Here is a 16996-nt window from a genome sequence, read left to right as displayed (position 1 = left end):
TTGTACAGTCGTCTATGACATGTTCAAAGGTTTTGTTACCCAACTCTGCTCTAAACTTCACTCAAACTTTCTCCCTGACCTCTCTGCTGTGTTCTTTGGTCTTTATGCCATTTGTTCACTAATGTTCTCTAAGAATCTCTGAGACCTTCACAGACCAGCCGGATCTGTACTGGGATTCAACTACACCCAGGTTTACTCTGTTTTTTTTTAGATGATTTCTGAAGGTAATTTGATGCAATGACTGATTTTTTTATTAAGATAAAAGGGGACTTAAAGGAGCTATAAGTAATACTGACACCTTGTGGCTCAAATCGGTACAGAAGCTTGGCAATCACAACAACCTAATATCCCGTTTTTAAACGGTGTGTTGCTGTTGTGAAATTTTACTTACACAAGACAGGTCTGTGATGTTGTATTCTGTTCTATTTCTGGTCCACATCTCTTACTGGCTTCCATGTTGGCAGGCTGCTCCTCTTTTGCCAAAATAAAATACCAAATGCTGCGCTCTGTTTGGGAACCCTGGTAACTCTTATATGATTGGCTCAGGAACCAGGAAGTAAACACGGGCCACAATCTGAACCGAAGTAGTTCTGGACTGTACGTCTAGGTTTGAAAGGAGAAAAATGTGACTAAGACATTGCTGATGGAGGACGGATCGTTTATAAGGAATGTTCCCAGGTGACAAATGAGAATGATTTAGGTTGATTTTACAGTAAATATCTTACTTACAGCTCCTTTAATGTAAATGCAGGCCACACTTTTAGGACTTTTTCATTTGTAATACAACTTCTTTCCAGTTCACAAATATTCACTATGTCATTGTTGGTCTATCATATAAAATACTTTCTATCATATAAAACACTAATTGTAAGGTGACAAAAGGTGGACTGGTTTAAATAATATGAAGGCTTTTGCATACCTTTTGTGCTGATTGAATGCCATAAAATGAGATTACATTTTGTACAAATTATATATTTCTTGTATTTATATGTATTTTAAGAAATTATATCCCCCCTCTGCTCTTCTTTCTGCACGGCCTCTCCCAGCTCCCTGACAAGCTCGGCCAGTGTGTTCAGATCATGGTTCCCTCTTTCCAGCAGCTCGTAACGAAGACTGGAGATGTCCTGTTTGATCTCTTTCAGTTCACCTTTGGGACAAAGGTTAGTTTTCCATTCATTTATAATATATATTTTTTTTGGCAATTCCATATTCTAGAGATTACAAAAACTGTGTTTCCAGGAAACTTACCCTCATTCACTTCGTCATTATCTTTATCTCTCTGTGCTTTAAATATGTATCTCTTGATGAGGCAGTTCATTACTTTCTGCAAAGAATAAGAAAATAAGAAAGGATTCCAGTATTAAACTAATGACCGATCAGTTGGTAGAAACAGAAGGTTAGTTGTGGGGAAAGGTGCAGCTTCTGACATGATTTGGTAAAAAAAAAAAAGCAAAGTATGTTTTTGACTGAAAATATTTTTTTGGTTTTATATGTGCAGTCCCGTTACGATTTATCAGCACCCTTAGTAAAGATGTGCAACAGGTTTCAAAGTAAACAGTTTTTTTTAATGTAGCACCAAATCTTACACCAATGTTGCTTTAGACCAACTTTCACTGAAATTCATATATTCCGGGGGGGTTAGGGTGGGATCTTGTTAGGAAATAACCCAGCACATTGTTAAATTCAATTTACATGCAGAGTATTGCATAATTATGTAATGAACATAATTAATGAACACAAAAAAATATATACAGAAATTGCATTTGACAAACAAATTTGCCATTGACTTTGGTGTCCAGACTGCTAATTTCAGCGATGATGATGTCAAAAACCTTGGAATCATACTTGACAGGGATTTAAAATTTGACACAAAAATCACCTCTGTAGTGTGGTCTGGATTTTATCATTTACACCCTCTAACTAAGTTTAAGCCTTTTTTTTATCGCTGTGACCTGGAGAAGTACTTTCACACTTTTAACAGTTCCAGAATCCATTATTGCAACACCCTCCATGTTGACGTCCCTCAGTCGCTTCCAATTGTTTATTCGCACCAAGACCCACAGCCAGGGTCGAAACATTGGAGTGACTGAGCTTCTTCTGTGGCTTCCACTAAATCTTCAGTCTATAACTGAACTACGTCTTTTTAATTCAAAGCTTAAGGCATTTGTATTCAGGTAGTCTTTTGATACTTAAAAATGTGGTGGTATTTGTATTTTTTCTGCCTTGTTTTATTAAACTTGTTTTTAACCTGCTATTATGTTTTCTTTTATTTCCTTGTGGGGTTTTGTTGTTGTATATAGATTTTGTTAAGCACTTTAGACACCACTATTGTGGAAGTGAAAAGAGTTATAGGAATAAATGATTGGCTGACTGACTGATTGAAGAAATATACTTATTTTACCTAAAACAAAGAATACAACAATTTTATTTCATTAAGTCTCCTGGTTATTCTTTAAGTTTACGATGCCTTTAACTACAACAAGGTTCCCAGGGCCTTTGAGAAGGGAAATTGTCCCACAGAATCACAAACCTTTACCACTTACGAATGAGCATAGGGTGCTTTTCACACATATTATTCCTAAATTTAATCTGCTTTACTGGAATAACATAATTTCTTCTCCTAAATACTTTAAGAGAACCAAAGATAAATGGTATTCTATTTTCACATCTATATTTATACCCAAGTAAAAAAGCTAGTTATGGATAACTATTTAAAAGTTGCCGGATGCTTTGGTAACCTAAGCAAAGTAAAGTATAAGTTACAAAAAATATTTAAATTAAATTTTTTTAAAGATAATTTTCAGGGGAGCCACCAATGCTGGCATTGCAGATTTTATTAAAAGCATGTCATTTCCTCAACTGAATAAATGAACTCAAATTAAAGGAAGAATTTTATTAAAAATTAAATCAATGTCAGATTATGCTGCTCGAATAAAAGGATATACTTTTAAAACAGTTTATAGATCTTAATCTTTGGAGACAATAAATGTGGTTTTTGTTGGATAGAGTTTGAGGCACAACAATTTAACATTAAGTATGTTAGATGCAGATGTATTTCCTCATGCACATGTACAAATTTATTAAAAGTTTAATTAACCAATGATCATTTACAGTCGGGCAGACAGCTTCGTTGCTGGGCAGCAAAAAATCTACATAAAGCAATGAAAACTGCTTTACCTGATGACGAGTAGTTTGAACAGACAAGTCTGCCTTCAGTCCACCTTGTTCCCTTAGCTATAGAATTAGGAACAAAGAAAAAGAGCAAATAAGACTTCCATTGCGTTTTAAAAACATATGTATAGGAATGTGTAACATTGGTAGACCCAGAGCCAAACCAAGTTATTACGGGGCCTTTTGCTGAATTTGATTTAGGGGTCCACTTTCATTGAAGCACGTCACTCCTCACTGAGACAATCTCATGGATTGATCTCACATAGACAGTAAATTTGCTATTATTTGTTTCGATTTGTTTGCAGATAATCGCATCGTGCATAAAATGAGACTCTAGCTTAGACACAAACTGTCCCTACTTCCAGGGGTTTGGGCTCTGCTTTCTTTTGTGTATGTTTTTTTTTTATATTTTGTTGCTGTTATGTTCTTTCGGTCAAATTTTCCTTAGTTATGTCTATTATTCTTAGGTGTTCATTTTCGGGGTTTATGTTTCTGTTCTTTCACGTTTATATTTTCTAGTTGCTACTATTTTAGTTCATTCTTTTGTGGATGACATGCTTAGTGTTGGAAACAAGCTTGTAGCCGAGAGGACTTTACTATGGCATCTGACCCAAGACACCTGTAGGCTCCCCACATTTCGTCGGTAAGAAGCCAACACCTGAAAGTTCGGAACCAATACCAGCAACTGCAGCGTCTGTGCAGGTAGGCGACATTTATTTGGCTTTTTCTCAGTGAAATGAGAACATCCAACAATCCATGAGGATTGTATGTGAGCTTCAGTGTTGCATAGTCTGCTTATCAGAAGCAACTTTGGGCGTGTCTTTCTCTAAAGTCACTTGCAACTTTCATGAGTCACCGGTTGTTGTTTCTTGGGTTTGTTTTTGAACGTGAAGTTGCTTTTTTAGGCTTGGCTTTTTTTCTAACAGAACGCCTTTTTCTGGTTGTTGAGCTTTTACAATTACATCGTCCCTCCTGTTCACTCAGCTCCAGTACCAGGTTCTTCCCTTGATGGAGAAGCTCTGCGAGGGAAGAGCTTTTTCTGGTCTGCTCTGAACACTTCCTTTCTCATTGGCTTTTGACCCGGCATGAAGGAGCTCATCCTTTTTGTTCAGGTTATCTTATAACATCAATTATGTATCTTCTTGTGTTTGTGTTTTATTGATGAAGTATTCCTGTTCAGCACTTTGGTCTGTTGTGCTGTTTTGAATAAAGTTGGCTTTGTTCAGGGTCCATTCAAAAAGTGCTTCCTCTCTACCTGAGCAGTTTTTTTTAGAATAGATTACTGCTCTTTTAATCTAATTTAGCTTTAGTCTCTGCAGTGCACTTGACGGAGGTAAAAAAAAAAATCCCAGAAAACGTTCACAAAAAGGTTCCTGCTGTGAAAACACACCTTTAATTTGCATCTGCTTTTGGGCCGGCTCTGAACAAATCCCTTTGGTTCTACAAAGCCATTACAAATGCCTATTAACAACATGTAACATTCAAATACATTCATCATTTTGCAGATGGCAGCTTACATTTTTAAGATCCATGTCATTGTTTGACGTTTCTTTGTTTTTTCTCGAACATCCGAGAAATGTCTTTATCCCCAGTAGGAGCGACAACACAGATTTGGGGCTGGGTACGAGGTTGAAGGGCACAGGCAGAGTGCTGCCATGCTCAAAGTAGGAAAACCACAGCTTTGCTCGGGCAAATTTCCACTCCACGTCAGCATCATCCTGCAGTATCAGATGAGATTGAGCACCGAGTGGTTAAAGATTAAAAAAAAATAAAAACGCGAGTGGCGGCTGAATATTCAGAAAAGGGATGGAATGTATTCCTAGAAAACTCATGAAAAATCAAAACAGAAACAAATTAAAAAATGTTGTGGCTGAGTCATACCTCGATTTCCTGGAAGGAGCTGTTGAACATGGCTATAAGCATGTTCAGCAGAACAATCACCATGATGATGTTGTATACTCCATACAGAACATAACCTATATTCTCAATGAACTTATGATTAATGTTCAAAACGACTGATTTTACTTCTGATAGTCCGAAGATGGCCCAGAATAGTGTTTTAAAACTTTCTTCAACACTGGGGGAAGAGAAAAAAAAGATGAATAAAAACATACAAATAGTTGTTTCAGTCCGTATGTGTTCAGCACTTACGTTGTAAACGCCACGTTGTGTTTTGCTCCAAGGTAGTAAGAGTATAGATCGAACATTCCCACCATGAACGCCACAAAGACTGTTATGAAGATCACCATGAACTGAAAAATGTCCTTCATCGTTCTTCCTAGGGAGATCTGCAAGGGCCCAAACCTCTCGTTTGCTGGCAGGATGTAGGCGATGCGGGAGAAACTCAGCACAACGGCAATCGCATAGAGGCCTTCGGAAATAAGCTGCGGGTCCGAAGGCACCCAGTGAATTCTCGCTAAAAATTAGCAGAGATGGAGAGGTTGGGCTCAGCTTTGGTGCAATAAACGTTGAATCTTTCTAATTTACTACACGTCTAAGAATCTCTGAGTTTAAAAAAAGCAATTGCTATATATAAAACATTGTAGTGGTGAACATGCATCATGCAACATACTAATAATAAATTTTAACTGTAATGACTGCATTTTAAAAGAAACAATTATAATAATTTCTTGTTTTTTGGATTTAAATAAAGTTATAATGGCAAAACCCAATATCTGAGTTTAGGTGCCCTCAAGACCGCGATGGTTTATCTTATGATAAATATGAACAGAATGTTTAAACTACTCAAATCTTTCATCGAGACTTACCCAGCTGAAAATATTGTACCTCAGAAGGCAAGGTCATGTTGGGCGGATGCTCATCGATGTAGCACTGTGCAGAATGCGCATGCCAGAAAGCCATTAATCTGGCAATGAAAGAGGTCATGAAAATGGCCAAAATACTAAAGTCCAGAAGGTTCCACGGTTCTGAGAAGTACTCCTGGAGGTTCTGTGACCAAATATCTTTACATTCTTCCCATATCTTACCTGTTGGGAAGAAAAATATGGTGTATAATGTGTCTCGCTTTCAAACAAAACAATTAATACCATAACAGCGAGCAAAGAAACGCGACATATTGTTGTGAAGTCGTCATGAAACCGAGGAATTGCTGTGGCAGTTGGTCAAATAGTGTATTATAAATGTTGTCGAAATTTTTAATGTGACATGTAGGTTTGGTTGTAGGAAAAAATTAACTTATTTATTATATGATGAAATTTATGATAATGTTAAAAAAACATTATCGTAAGCAGTTCCTTAGTATAATATAAGAGATATTCGGATGTTTTAGATAAGTATGGTTTATGATACAACATACTGTGTTGGTCAGATGTTGCACACACCCATCATTATAATAATCATGATAAATGTTATATTCATTTTGATTATCATTTTAAAGACGATATGATAATACAACATAAAGTTTTAACCAATTTAAAAATCAAGAATTTTGTATGAACTGGTACGCAGTTACTGCTGGCCAGTAATCCTAAAAACACTCTTTAAAGGTAAAATATGTCTTTCCGATACCTATGACCCAGAAAATGATAAGAATCTCCATCCAGGTGAAGCGGGTGGTCTTCATCCGGAAAACCTGTGAGGGGTAATCATGGATGGTCATGTTTGGCAGCAGCGATGTTCCTGCAAAGCGGTCCGCTGCGTTCAGGACCAGCAGACAGAGAAATATGATGAAGGAAGCTGCGTGAGCCACAAACTTCAGGAAGGGTCCACGCATAAGTTTACCCAACTGTGACAGAAGTGTGACGTCAACGGAAGGATAAAGAAAAAGACGCTTATTATCAGAGCATCAGTTTGCAATCTGTCAGCAGACTATAAATATTTCTTATAAAAAGTACTCCTTGACGAAGTAAAGTGTAATATTTGTTGTAACTGACCTTACTTGATGGTGCTATCCAGTAGATAAAAGCCAAAACCGGTAATCCAACAGCTACACCGAGGACAAGAAGAATTTTAACTGCTACTGTCTGCTGATGCAGTCCACTCAGGTTCTCGTACCAGATTGACCGGAGATGCTGTTGGCAGTTTGGATGTGCCACAAACTGTGGAAAACAAGGTACATGTGAAGAAAAAACAAAAAGGAAAAAGGCAAAAAGAAGTGTTTGTCACATGACAACAACATTCAATACACTTTGTTAGAACTTTTGTTAGAACTTTGTAAGCTCTTCAGGGGTGTGATTTTGTTTTATAACTTAACCCTGTCGGGATTTGTGACGCGTTCACTGAACCAAAGTGCAGAAAAGAATTTGAAAGCCACATGATAAATTTATGGTGACCTTGTAATGAAAGAATAACAATAAATCCATACAAAAGAAAACTGACGGAGACCAACGGGAAGACTTAGCGGAAAGTATGACGTAGAAACCAGCGAAAAGGAAATGACAGCCAGGAGCTTAAAAGCAGGAGGAGTGGAAAGGATGCAGGAAAAGGATTTCTGGCCTCCTAACACTGCGCATAACCCTGACCACATCAGCCCCACGTGAAACCACGTGATGGCAGCATTGTGCAAGTGGGGATGCTTCAGCAGGAACAGGAAAGCTGGTGAGAGATGATGGAAATATGGATGAAGCTAATAGGCTGCAAAAGACTTGGAACTGGAGCAGAGGCAGGATGGGATCTACAATGCAATGGCTTAGATCAAAGCATATGCATGTGTTAGAATGGTCCAGACCCAAATCAAGTCCAGACCCAAATCTATTTAACTGCCAACAATCTGACTGAGCTTGAGCTATTTTGCAAAGAAAAATGCAAAAAAAAATATATTTCTAGTCTGGCAGAGACACACACCCAAAACACTTGAAGCCACACAAAAGGTAAAGTATAATAATGACTCGGGGAAGCAGCTGCATGAAAATGCCTGCAACACTTTTCAGATTGCTGATGATAAGAATGTTGCATTTTTCTTGCATTTCACAGCTATGCACAGTTCTGGACTTGTCTGTCACATAAAGTAAGTTGAAGGTTGCAGTTGTAACAAGACTGTGGTGGACGCTTCTACCACCACCAAGTGTTAGTATTGTTTTTTCATAATTTACATATGTTGGTTCCAGATTACACTATACATACATTAAACTCAAGTTCTTTTATTTAGACATATATTTTGTAATGGGTTCACACTATAATTAATATCTGTCTGAATGGTTTACTTACACTTATTCTTTTTTTGAGGTTCTGCGAATACAAATCAGCTGGAGAGGGAAGCCAGGAACACACCACTACTCTAAAAGACTGAAGGGGGGGGGGGTTATTTGTTGAAGTTGGCCTTAGTTATTTTAATATTCACTTATTTAAAGATGATTTTGCTTTATTTGTTTGTTGGTTTTTGTGTTTATAATTTTGATTTGTTGTTCCTCTGCTATGTTGTGCCTCCCTCATGTGGAAAGTTTTGGTTATTCCACCCCTATTCAAACAGCCTGGAGGTCAGTTTTGTTTGCGTTTTGTTACTGTTTAATAATAATAATAATAATAATTGAATTTACAATGGAGATATTCACTTCTGCATCTTAACCCATCCCCTTGGGGAGCAGTGGGCTGCCACTGTACGGCGCCTGGGGAGCAATTGGGGGTTAAGGGTCTTGCTCAGGGACCCAGAATGGCAGCTTGTCGGAGTTGAACTCAGAACCTCTGGGACCGAAGCTCTGTGCTCTAACCACTAGGCCACCACTCCCCCCAGGTTTAGTTGAACTCAGTTGAGTTGGCCCCAAATCCATGCTACTTATTGTTTGAGTTATTTTGCATTAAAGTTTGACCCTTTTGTTAACTACTTTTTACATTATTAAATAAAAGTTTTTCCAATTTTTAGAACACCATTTGTCCTTATTTAAGTCTGGTCCCTTACAAAGACCAAAAGTGAAAAGGTTCAATGGCTCTCAATACTTCTGGAAGTCGCTATATCCTTCAGTTCACCAGGAGTCTCAGTGTAAAAGTAAATGAATAGATTTGCACACGTGAAGAATATTTACCTCTTTAACTTCATATTTTATTGCCAGTTTTAACCTGATCAGGTTCGGTCTGCCAGAAATCTCGGGGTCAGTGCAGGATTCGGTGTCACCATTTAGGACGGCCTCCACTTCCTCCGTATTCCGGCACAGATCCAACAGTCCCACCACAAAGTCCTTACACTGCATGGACAATTTCTTGTAGTCGTTCTGTAACACAAGCAATTGGCACAGGAGTCAGAAAATGACTCTGTTCCCGGTGAGAGCTATAGCATTTCATTCAGGGCACGGTACGTAGATATTTAGACGTAGATATTTTGCTTTAGGTGAGACAGAAAAGACTATGCCTGCTTTGTTTTGGTACCTTGAACTCCTTCTCGGTGTTGGCCAGCACTGCGAGCTCATGGCTCAGCTCCAAAGCGGTCATCACAGGGTCCTGGCTTGAGAGGCAAAGATACGCTGGACTTGCGAGGCCTTTGTAGGCGCTAATACGAGACTGGGAGTGGCAAAAGGAGTCCCGCCTCTGCTGCTCAATGCAGGCCCTGCACTGGCAGAAGTAGTCGTGGGGCCGCTCTATGTGGGCCCCCCTCAAAAGCAGCATGTGTACTATCTCAAACTCGCAGCACTGGGAAGCCAGGATAATAGGAGTGATGTCGTACGAGAATCGTGTCCCATCCTCATCATATGAGAAAAAGTCATCCCGTGTCTCCTCCAGGCCGGGGCTGTTCGTCAGCCTCTGGCCGTCTGTGAAGGCCTCGTGGCTTAGTATGGCTTCTACTATGCGGATGTACCCTTTACTGATGGCTAACAGCAAAGCATCGCCTACTTTTGCAAGCTCTTTCTTCTTAAGCAACAGCTTGACGACTTCTAAGTGCTCGCTCGCGACTGCCAGCTGCAGCGCATTCTGACCCATGTAGTTGACACAGTTGATGTTGAGGTCGGGAAGCTCCTCCAGCATCCGCCTCACCTCAGGGATGTTGCCATACTCCGCAGCTTCCAGAAACACCTCCTCGGTGATGGAAAGGCAGGAGCACGGGTGGGCTTGGAAGAGGTAACCGGCTCTTCGCACCGTTTGTCTCCGAGGTTTGGCCGCCGCATGCGCCATCATCATCAGGGCTCTCCGTTCGCTGATCCACCTGAAGACAGGTGATGTTTTAGCAGGGAAGATGCAAACACAGACTGCAACTTGCCTTGCAAAAGGATTCAGACCGGCTGAACATTTTCACGTTGAGTAATTTGACGCCAAAGTGTTTAATCTTCAATTTCAATTCAGGTCAGTTCAACTTTATTTGCCAATTCACAACACACCATCTTAAGACACTTTGCAAAGTCTATTCAATTAAGTCACCCGGACAGATTGGTTAAAAACTTTTTTATCTGAGGAGAACCAGCAGACTCCATCGTGTCATTGACTTTGATATGTAGTTTATAAAAAAAAATAATAATAATAATGATAATAATAATAATAATCATACATTTTATTTAAAAGGCGCCTTTCTGGACACTCACGGTCACCGTACAAAAAATTTGATAAAAACACATCAATGTCAAAAACAAAATCGAAACACAGAATAAAAAACATTTTAAAAGCTACAAAGGCTGGGACAGGGAAATTGTCGTCAAACAGGTAGATTAACACAAATTACAGCAAAACTGTGAAAAAGAAGGAAAATGGTGGTTTTCTACATTTTTTTGTGTGTGACAACCCTTTGATTAAGCCTTATTAAATCAATACTTTGTGGGACCACATTTCGCTGCAATACAGCCTCAAGTCTTTTGGGCTATGTCTCACAGCCTGACTGGAGGACAACCATCTGTGAACATGGATATTCACGTTTTAACGCAGATTCACATCTGGATTTGTGTCTGGAGTTTGGACTATTCTAACACAATAATCTGTTTTGATTAAAACTTTTCCTCTGTGGCTTTGGCTGTACGGTGTTGAAGGCCGTTGTCGTGCTGTAGGGCGTGGACCTCTGCCCAAGCCTGTTTGAGTCGTGCAGCCTCTAAACTAGTTTTATTCTAGGATTGCCATGTGTTTAGCTCCACCCATCTTCACACAAAGTCTGACAGGCTTTCCTGCCCCTGTTGAAGAAAAGCATTCCCACTGCATGATGCTGCCACAACTATGTTTCATGATGGGAAAGGTGAATTCAGGGTACTGTGTAGTGTTAGTTTTGCAGTAAAATGTAAGGTTTTGCTATAAGCCCAACATGGTTTGCTTTGGCAAAAGCACCTTCTTTCACATATTTTCTCTGTTCCCTCAACAGAATGTGAAAATTATTTGTGCTTTAGTTTACTTTTAACCATAGCTTTCTTCTTGCCAGTCTTCCAAAAAGGCCAGATTTGTGAAATCCAACACGTGTGGATCTCAGCAGCTCCTCCAGAGTTACCACGGGACTCTGGGTTGCTTCTCTGATTATAGTTCTCTTTGAGCTTGTCAGTTTAGGTAGACGGCATTGTCTTAGTTGGTTTGCAACCATACCATACTCGTTATTTGATAGGCTCTGTGAGACTATCAGAGTTTGGAATGTTGTTTCATAACCGTACCCAGCCACACGCTTCTCCCCAGCTTTATTCCTGCTCTCTCTGCTGTGTTCTTTGATGTATGCTGTGTGCCTTTTCACTGTTGCTCTCTTACAAACCTCTGAGATCTTATGATAATAACTGTATTTATACTGGAGGCGATTTATGGCAATTGTCTACACAGACTTTAATGTATGGGCATCAGAGACCTAAATTAAACAACTACACAAGAACATTTAAAACTCATTATATTCCTTCCGCTTTACATTTAATTACTACACATAAAAAAAACCTTCAATGCACTGAAGTTTATGGTTGTAGTTCCATCCATACTTCCATCCTTCCATCTATTGTCTATACCCACTCATCCATGCGGGGTCACAGGTCTCCAGCGGTCATTGGGCCAGATGTGCGTTACACCCTGGATAGGTCACCTGTCCATCACAGGGCAGTGCAGCAACTCACATTACAAACAATCATGCATGCACACATTCACCCCCAACGGTAATTTAGAGAGGCTAATTAACCTGTCCTGTTTTTGGACTGTGGGAGGAAGCCAGAGTACCTGCAGAGAACCATGCATGCGTAGGGAGAACATGCAAACCGCACGCAGGAAGACCCCAGGCCGGGTACTTGACCTTCGTCCTGCACGGCAGCAGTACTACCAAGCGCACCACTGTGCAGCCTGGCTGTAATTCCACTAATGGAATATTACATCAAAGGGCGTTGATACTTTTGCAAGGCAGCGTACCTCAGTGTAATTTCCTGTTAAATTCACATTCAGCTGAAATATTAGTTTCAGCTGAGCCTTCATTTCTTGGAAAGGTGTATAGGAAATTTTACCACAGATGCTTTATTGTAACTTACGCCAGGTTCACATGTGTGATGCCACCCACAGATTCGTCATCTGCTCTTTTAGCTTGCAGCGTAATATTGTTAAACCCCCTAGTGCTGTCTGAGTGAAGACACATTCATTTATTTCAGATTTATTTGATCAGGGACAAGACATAAAGCAATGTTACATTTAAAAAGAAACATGCTGACCTGTTTTTGGCCCTCTTGCCAAAAAGCTAATTCACAGGCCCAGTCCTTGGTTAGGTTTTTAGAAATAAACCTTTAAAACTAATAATACAATGAAACCCACTTCCAACTAACATTAAAATATAACTTCAAGACAAACAAGACGTCAATCTACAGCAGGCATCACCAACCCGGTGCTCGTGGGCACCAACTAGCCCCCGAGGACCACATGTGGTGCCCACAAACTAGTTCTAAAAAAAACCCAATCCACCAGTGAGCTGCATCTAAAACCTTATTTTACTCCGTTACCCTTCCTGTTTATTCACATTTGCATTTATATACATTTAAAAATGAAAGCAAAACAGAGCACGAAAAGTTGTTTATTTTACATAACATTAAGATGAACTCTGACTCTTCTAGTTCTAAGGTCAGTACTGGTAGCCCTTCGTATGACACAACACCAATGAAGTAGCCCTCAGTTTTAAAAAAGGTTGGTGACTATTACAATATGCACTACTATTTCAAATAAACATATATAAAACTAAGAGTAGAATAAGACCTTATAAGAGCTGAGCAGTGTAAGCTGTACACATTTCAGTTTTCACATATTTGTCTCTCTTTGAGCCATACATTCATATGTAAAAGTTCTAGGGCTTGTCAACTGTTTGTTTACAGGTGGCAAAATGATTCAAATCTTAGATTTACTCAGCTTTTCTGGGATATTACAAAATAATCATGTAATTTTTGTCATGACTGATTTTTTTTTAAGTTTGATGGTAAGCAGATTTTATACATCAGTGGCTATTTTTAACACTAATCCTATCTTGTGTTACCGTGAAACGACCGCAATGACTGTTCAGTAAATTGTGTTTGAATAACACGGTTATCGCTAGAGCTAATTCAATTTAGCACAATTGCTGCAGATGACAAATGAGAACAACGCCTCTTTATTTAGCAATTAGTGTTAAATCTATTCTGCACCTTTGACCAACCTTATATAAATGCAAGAAATACAGATTTATTATCCATTTTACTGCCGAATACTTTTCTTCCTGTGTGGTTTCCGGTGTATTGCTCCGATAATGTAAATTAAAAATGTTGTCCATTGTTTAGAAAGAGGAGGTGAGATAATCCTCAGTCCCAACCTAAAATAGAATATTCCTAATAAATAGAAATGACCTAAAAAAAGGATGTTGTACAAAAACCTGTTTTGTTTCCTGTAAAACAGAGAAATGTACTTGCCTGGATTTCTGAGACTGCCTTAAAGTGAGAGTCCTGCTGCGCTTCATCATGATGAAAGCGAAGCCGAGATGCTCGTCAGGATGTGATGGCTCTAATAACTGTAAAAGTTAATGAAATAAAACATATGCAATGTTGGCTTTAACATAAACACAACAACATTGTCTTGGACTATAAGGTTATTTTGTGGCAGTAGAAGGAGAATCGAAGAATTGATCTCTTGAAATGATCCAACGGGATGTTGCACTCACCTCGGAAAAGACTGGTCCTCGAAACAGCCTTTACAGCATTTATATAGCGAATCATATGGGAGCAAAATCATATCCGGACACGGCCAGCTGGACCTCCAGCAGGAACCGCCTCATATTTGCTTCAGCACCACCTGTTAGACTGACACGCTGTCACAGTGTGCCTACCACCTATGGTTCTCATAGTGCTTATGTTTGTGAGCGTAGTGGGCGGGTTTTAAGCAGATTTATAGGTGCATCCTGCATCAGGGTTATTTCCTTTCCTTTATTCCCAGTAAATGCCCCCTTTAAGCCTCTACAAAGCCAGATAGTACAGTAGGGCTAGCAAGACTGAAGTAAAACCAGACACACGTTTTAGATTAAGGCATGCTTTAAAAAAAGCCAGAGTTCATCCACCTTTAGTTTTAGATAGCTGTCTGTCTCAGCGCGTGTTTTCAACACTGTGAACACAGACGGCACAATGTCCTAAAATGTTACGCCAGGACAGCAAACAAATGAAAAAGCGGATTTTCTCAAATCCTCTTAACTCATGATGCAATCCAAAATAAGAGGCAAAAGGCTACCAACACACCTAAGCTTTCATCCTGAGCAAGGAAAATAATCAGCTCAAAACGTGTGAAAGGAGTTTATATATAGGCATGGCTGAAACTACATGGAAACATTAATTTTCATCACATCTCTTCAATGGAGTTCTACATGTAAGCACGGATATTACTCATTTCATTATTCCATTGGTTCTTCAGACATATGCTATAATTGGCATGGACAGTGATCAGAAACAGAAAATCGACTGGGATCTGTCATTTTTATGTGAAAAAGATGCATTATTATGTGTTAGCCTTTTATGTAGACTCTTTAAAATTGATTTTGCACAGAGGTGCCTAGAGCCTCTCAAAATATTGAAATGGACACACCAAAACAGAAAGCCATGACATATTTTTTTCAGGTATGTTAATATGCTGATAAAAGACAAAACAGATAATATAGAGGTGCATCAAGATAGATTGTCTGAATAAAAAAATATGAAAGTGTATTTCAGTAAAAACAAACAAACAAAAACATATGAAATTACTATGTTATATAGGTGGATTAAACAGAGTAATTTATTTCAAGTGTTTACTTATTTTAGATTGGATAATTAAGGCTTACAGCTAATGAAAACACAATATTTATGAAATATGAAATTTTATGTTATGGCCATATTATGGGCACACACACATGGAGAAGACACCTGACTATGACAGTTGACAAGCAGGTAGTAACACATGCCCTACATAAGGATGGTAAGGAAGAAATACACATTGCTCCACAAGCTTCAAGTCAATTTTCAATTCTATTTTATTTATATAGCGCCAATTCACAATCCATGTCATCTCAAGGCATTTTACAAAGTCAAATTCAATCTAATCTTACAGATTGGTCAAAAAGTTTCCCATCTAAGGAAATCCAGCACATTGTCCGGAATCTTGACAAGCATTCACTCCTCCTGAAAGAGCGTAGAGCCACAGTCCAAAGTCTGTAGAGATGAACTGAGTCCAAGTTGCTTGAGGACCAGAATGAAGTTCCCACAGTCAGTGATAGTATGAGAATCCATAAAGTTGACTGGTGCTGATCCAGTCTGTCTTCTAAAGTCCAGTCAGGACGTAATGCTTCCCTCTGCTGATACGTGTTATGGAGATCCTGGATCCCTTGTTCATCAGAACTTGTTTCCCACACTACCAAAAGTACCAACATTTGGTTGTATAACCAACGCAATTTAATTTATATAGCACCAATTGAAAACACATCTCAAGACACATTACAAAGTCAAATTCAATCAACCAGCATCTGGTTTTATAACCAAATGTTGACATGTTGGTATTAGATGTTGGAACAACACGAACATGAGCCACACCAGAGCCACCAATGCAGACAAACTAAAGGCTGCAATCAAACAAACTTGTGCTTCTTAAAGACCCTTAGCAGAGTCATAGGCCGATCACTAAATTATGTGCACCAATTCATGCAAAGGAAAACCTGCCTACCTATTGAGTGTACAGTAAAAAGCCATACTTTTAACAGCCTGACATTTTTGTTTAAAAAAATGCTTTAGTATGTTTATGTTACTCATTTTATGTAATATCGCAGATTTATGAGAAACAGAATTTGATGTTTTTATCAGCTTTAAGCCATAATTATTCAAATTAACAGAAACAAGGTTTGCTTTTTGTGTAAATAATCCAAGTTTCACTTTTTTTAATTGAATTACTGTCAATTGCTCTAGATGCATTTGCTTTAATGCCTCCCTCTTGCTGCCTTTGATTCGTTTCAAAACTGGTCCCTCAAATAAAGGAATCTGTTACTTTAATTAACCTAACTAGCAAATGTGTTCAAGTGCCTTGCAAATTGGATGTTTTTTTCCTAAATGTATTCTGTCTAATTGAAACGTTTCAAATCCTAATCTAGTGGTAAGAAATGCAATGTATATTTGTTTTTATGTTTTAAGTTGCTACGTCACTTGTTTTTAATATATAGTCTTTCCATATACACACACAGATAGACAGATAGATAGATAGATAGATAGATAGATAGATAGATAGATAGATAGATAGATAGATAGATAGATAGATAGATAGATAGATAGATAGATAGATAGATAGATAGATAGATAGATAGATAGATAGATAGATAGGCCTAATGTATTTTTTTGGTTTGCTGCTACATTCCTGACAAATGTCACAATATTTTTATTAGTTTCTGTTTCTTTTATGTACTGTGTGCATTATAATTTGGTCCATTCATATTTGAAATTCTTCCTGCCGCTACATATTTGCGCAACTCATATGGTCTTAAATACAG

The 16996-nt window shown here is 38.6% G+C and overlaps 1 protein-coding gene across 1 annotated transcript; it reads right to left on the bottom strand.

Moving 5' to 3' along the window:
- Nucleotides 1–616: 616 nt before the first annotated feature.
- trpc6b (transient receptor potential cation channel, subfamily C, member 6b) lies at nt 617–14299 on the bottom strand. Its single transcript, XM_036150267.1, has 13 exons — nt 14162–14299; nt 13914–14011; nt 9490–10261; nt 9150–9335; nt 7065–7229; nt 6700–6916; nt 5940–6158; nt 5323–5587; nt 5053–5248; nt 4689–4889; nt 3178–3234; nt 1249–1324; nt 617–1147 (listed from the first exon to the last, which is right to left on the bottom strand). Exons 2-13 carry the CDS (start codon nt 13961–13963, stop codon nt 996–998), a joined length of 2556 nt encoding a protein of 851 aa, XP_036006160.1. The 5' UTR covers nt 13964–14011; nt 14162–14299; the 3' UTR covers nt 617–995.
- Nucleotides 14300–16996: the final 2697 nt, after the last annotated feature.

This window comes from Fundulus heteroclitus, chromosome 18 (assembly GCF_011125445.2).
Source record: "Fundulus heteroclitus isolate FHET01 chromosome 18, MU-UCD_Fhet_4.1, whole genome shotgun sequence".
In the NCBI taxonomy this organism is placed as follows: Eukaryota; Metazoa; Chordata; class Actinopteri; order Cyprinodontiformes; family Fundulidae; genus Fundulus; species Fundulus heteroclitus.
Note: the sequence above shows the minus strand (reverse complement) of the source record. Positions and strands in the feature narration are given on the sequence as shown.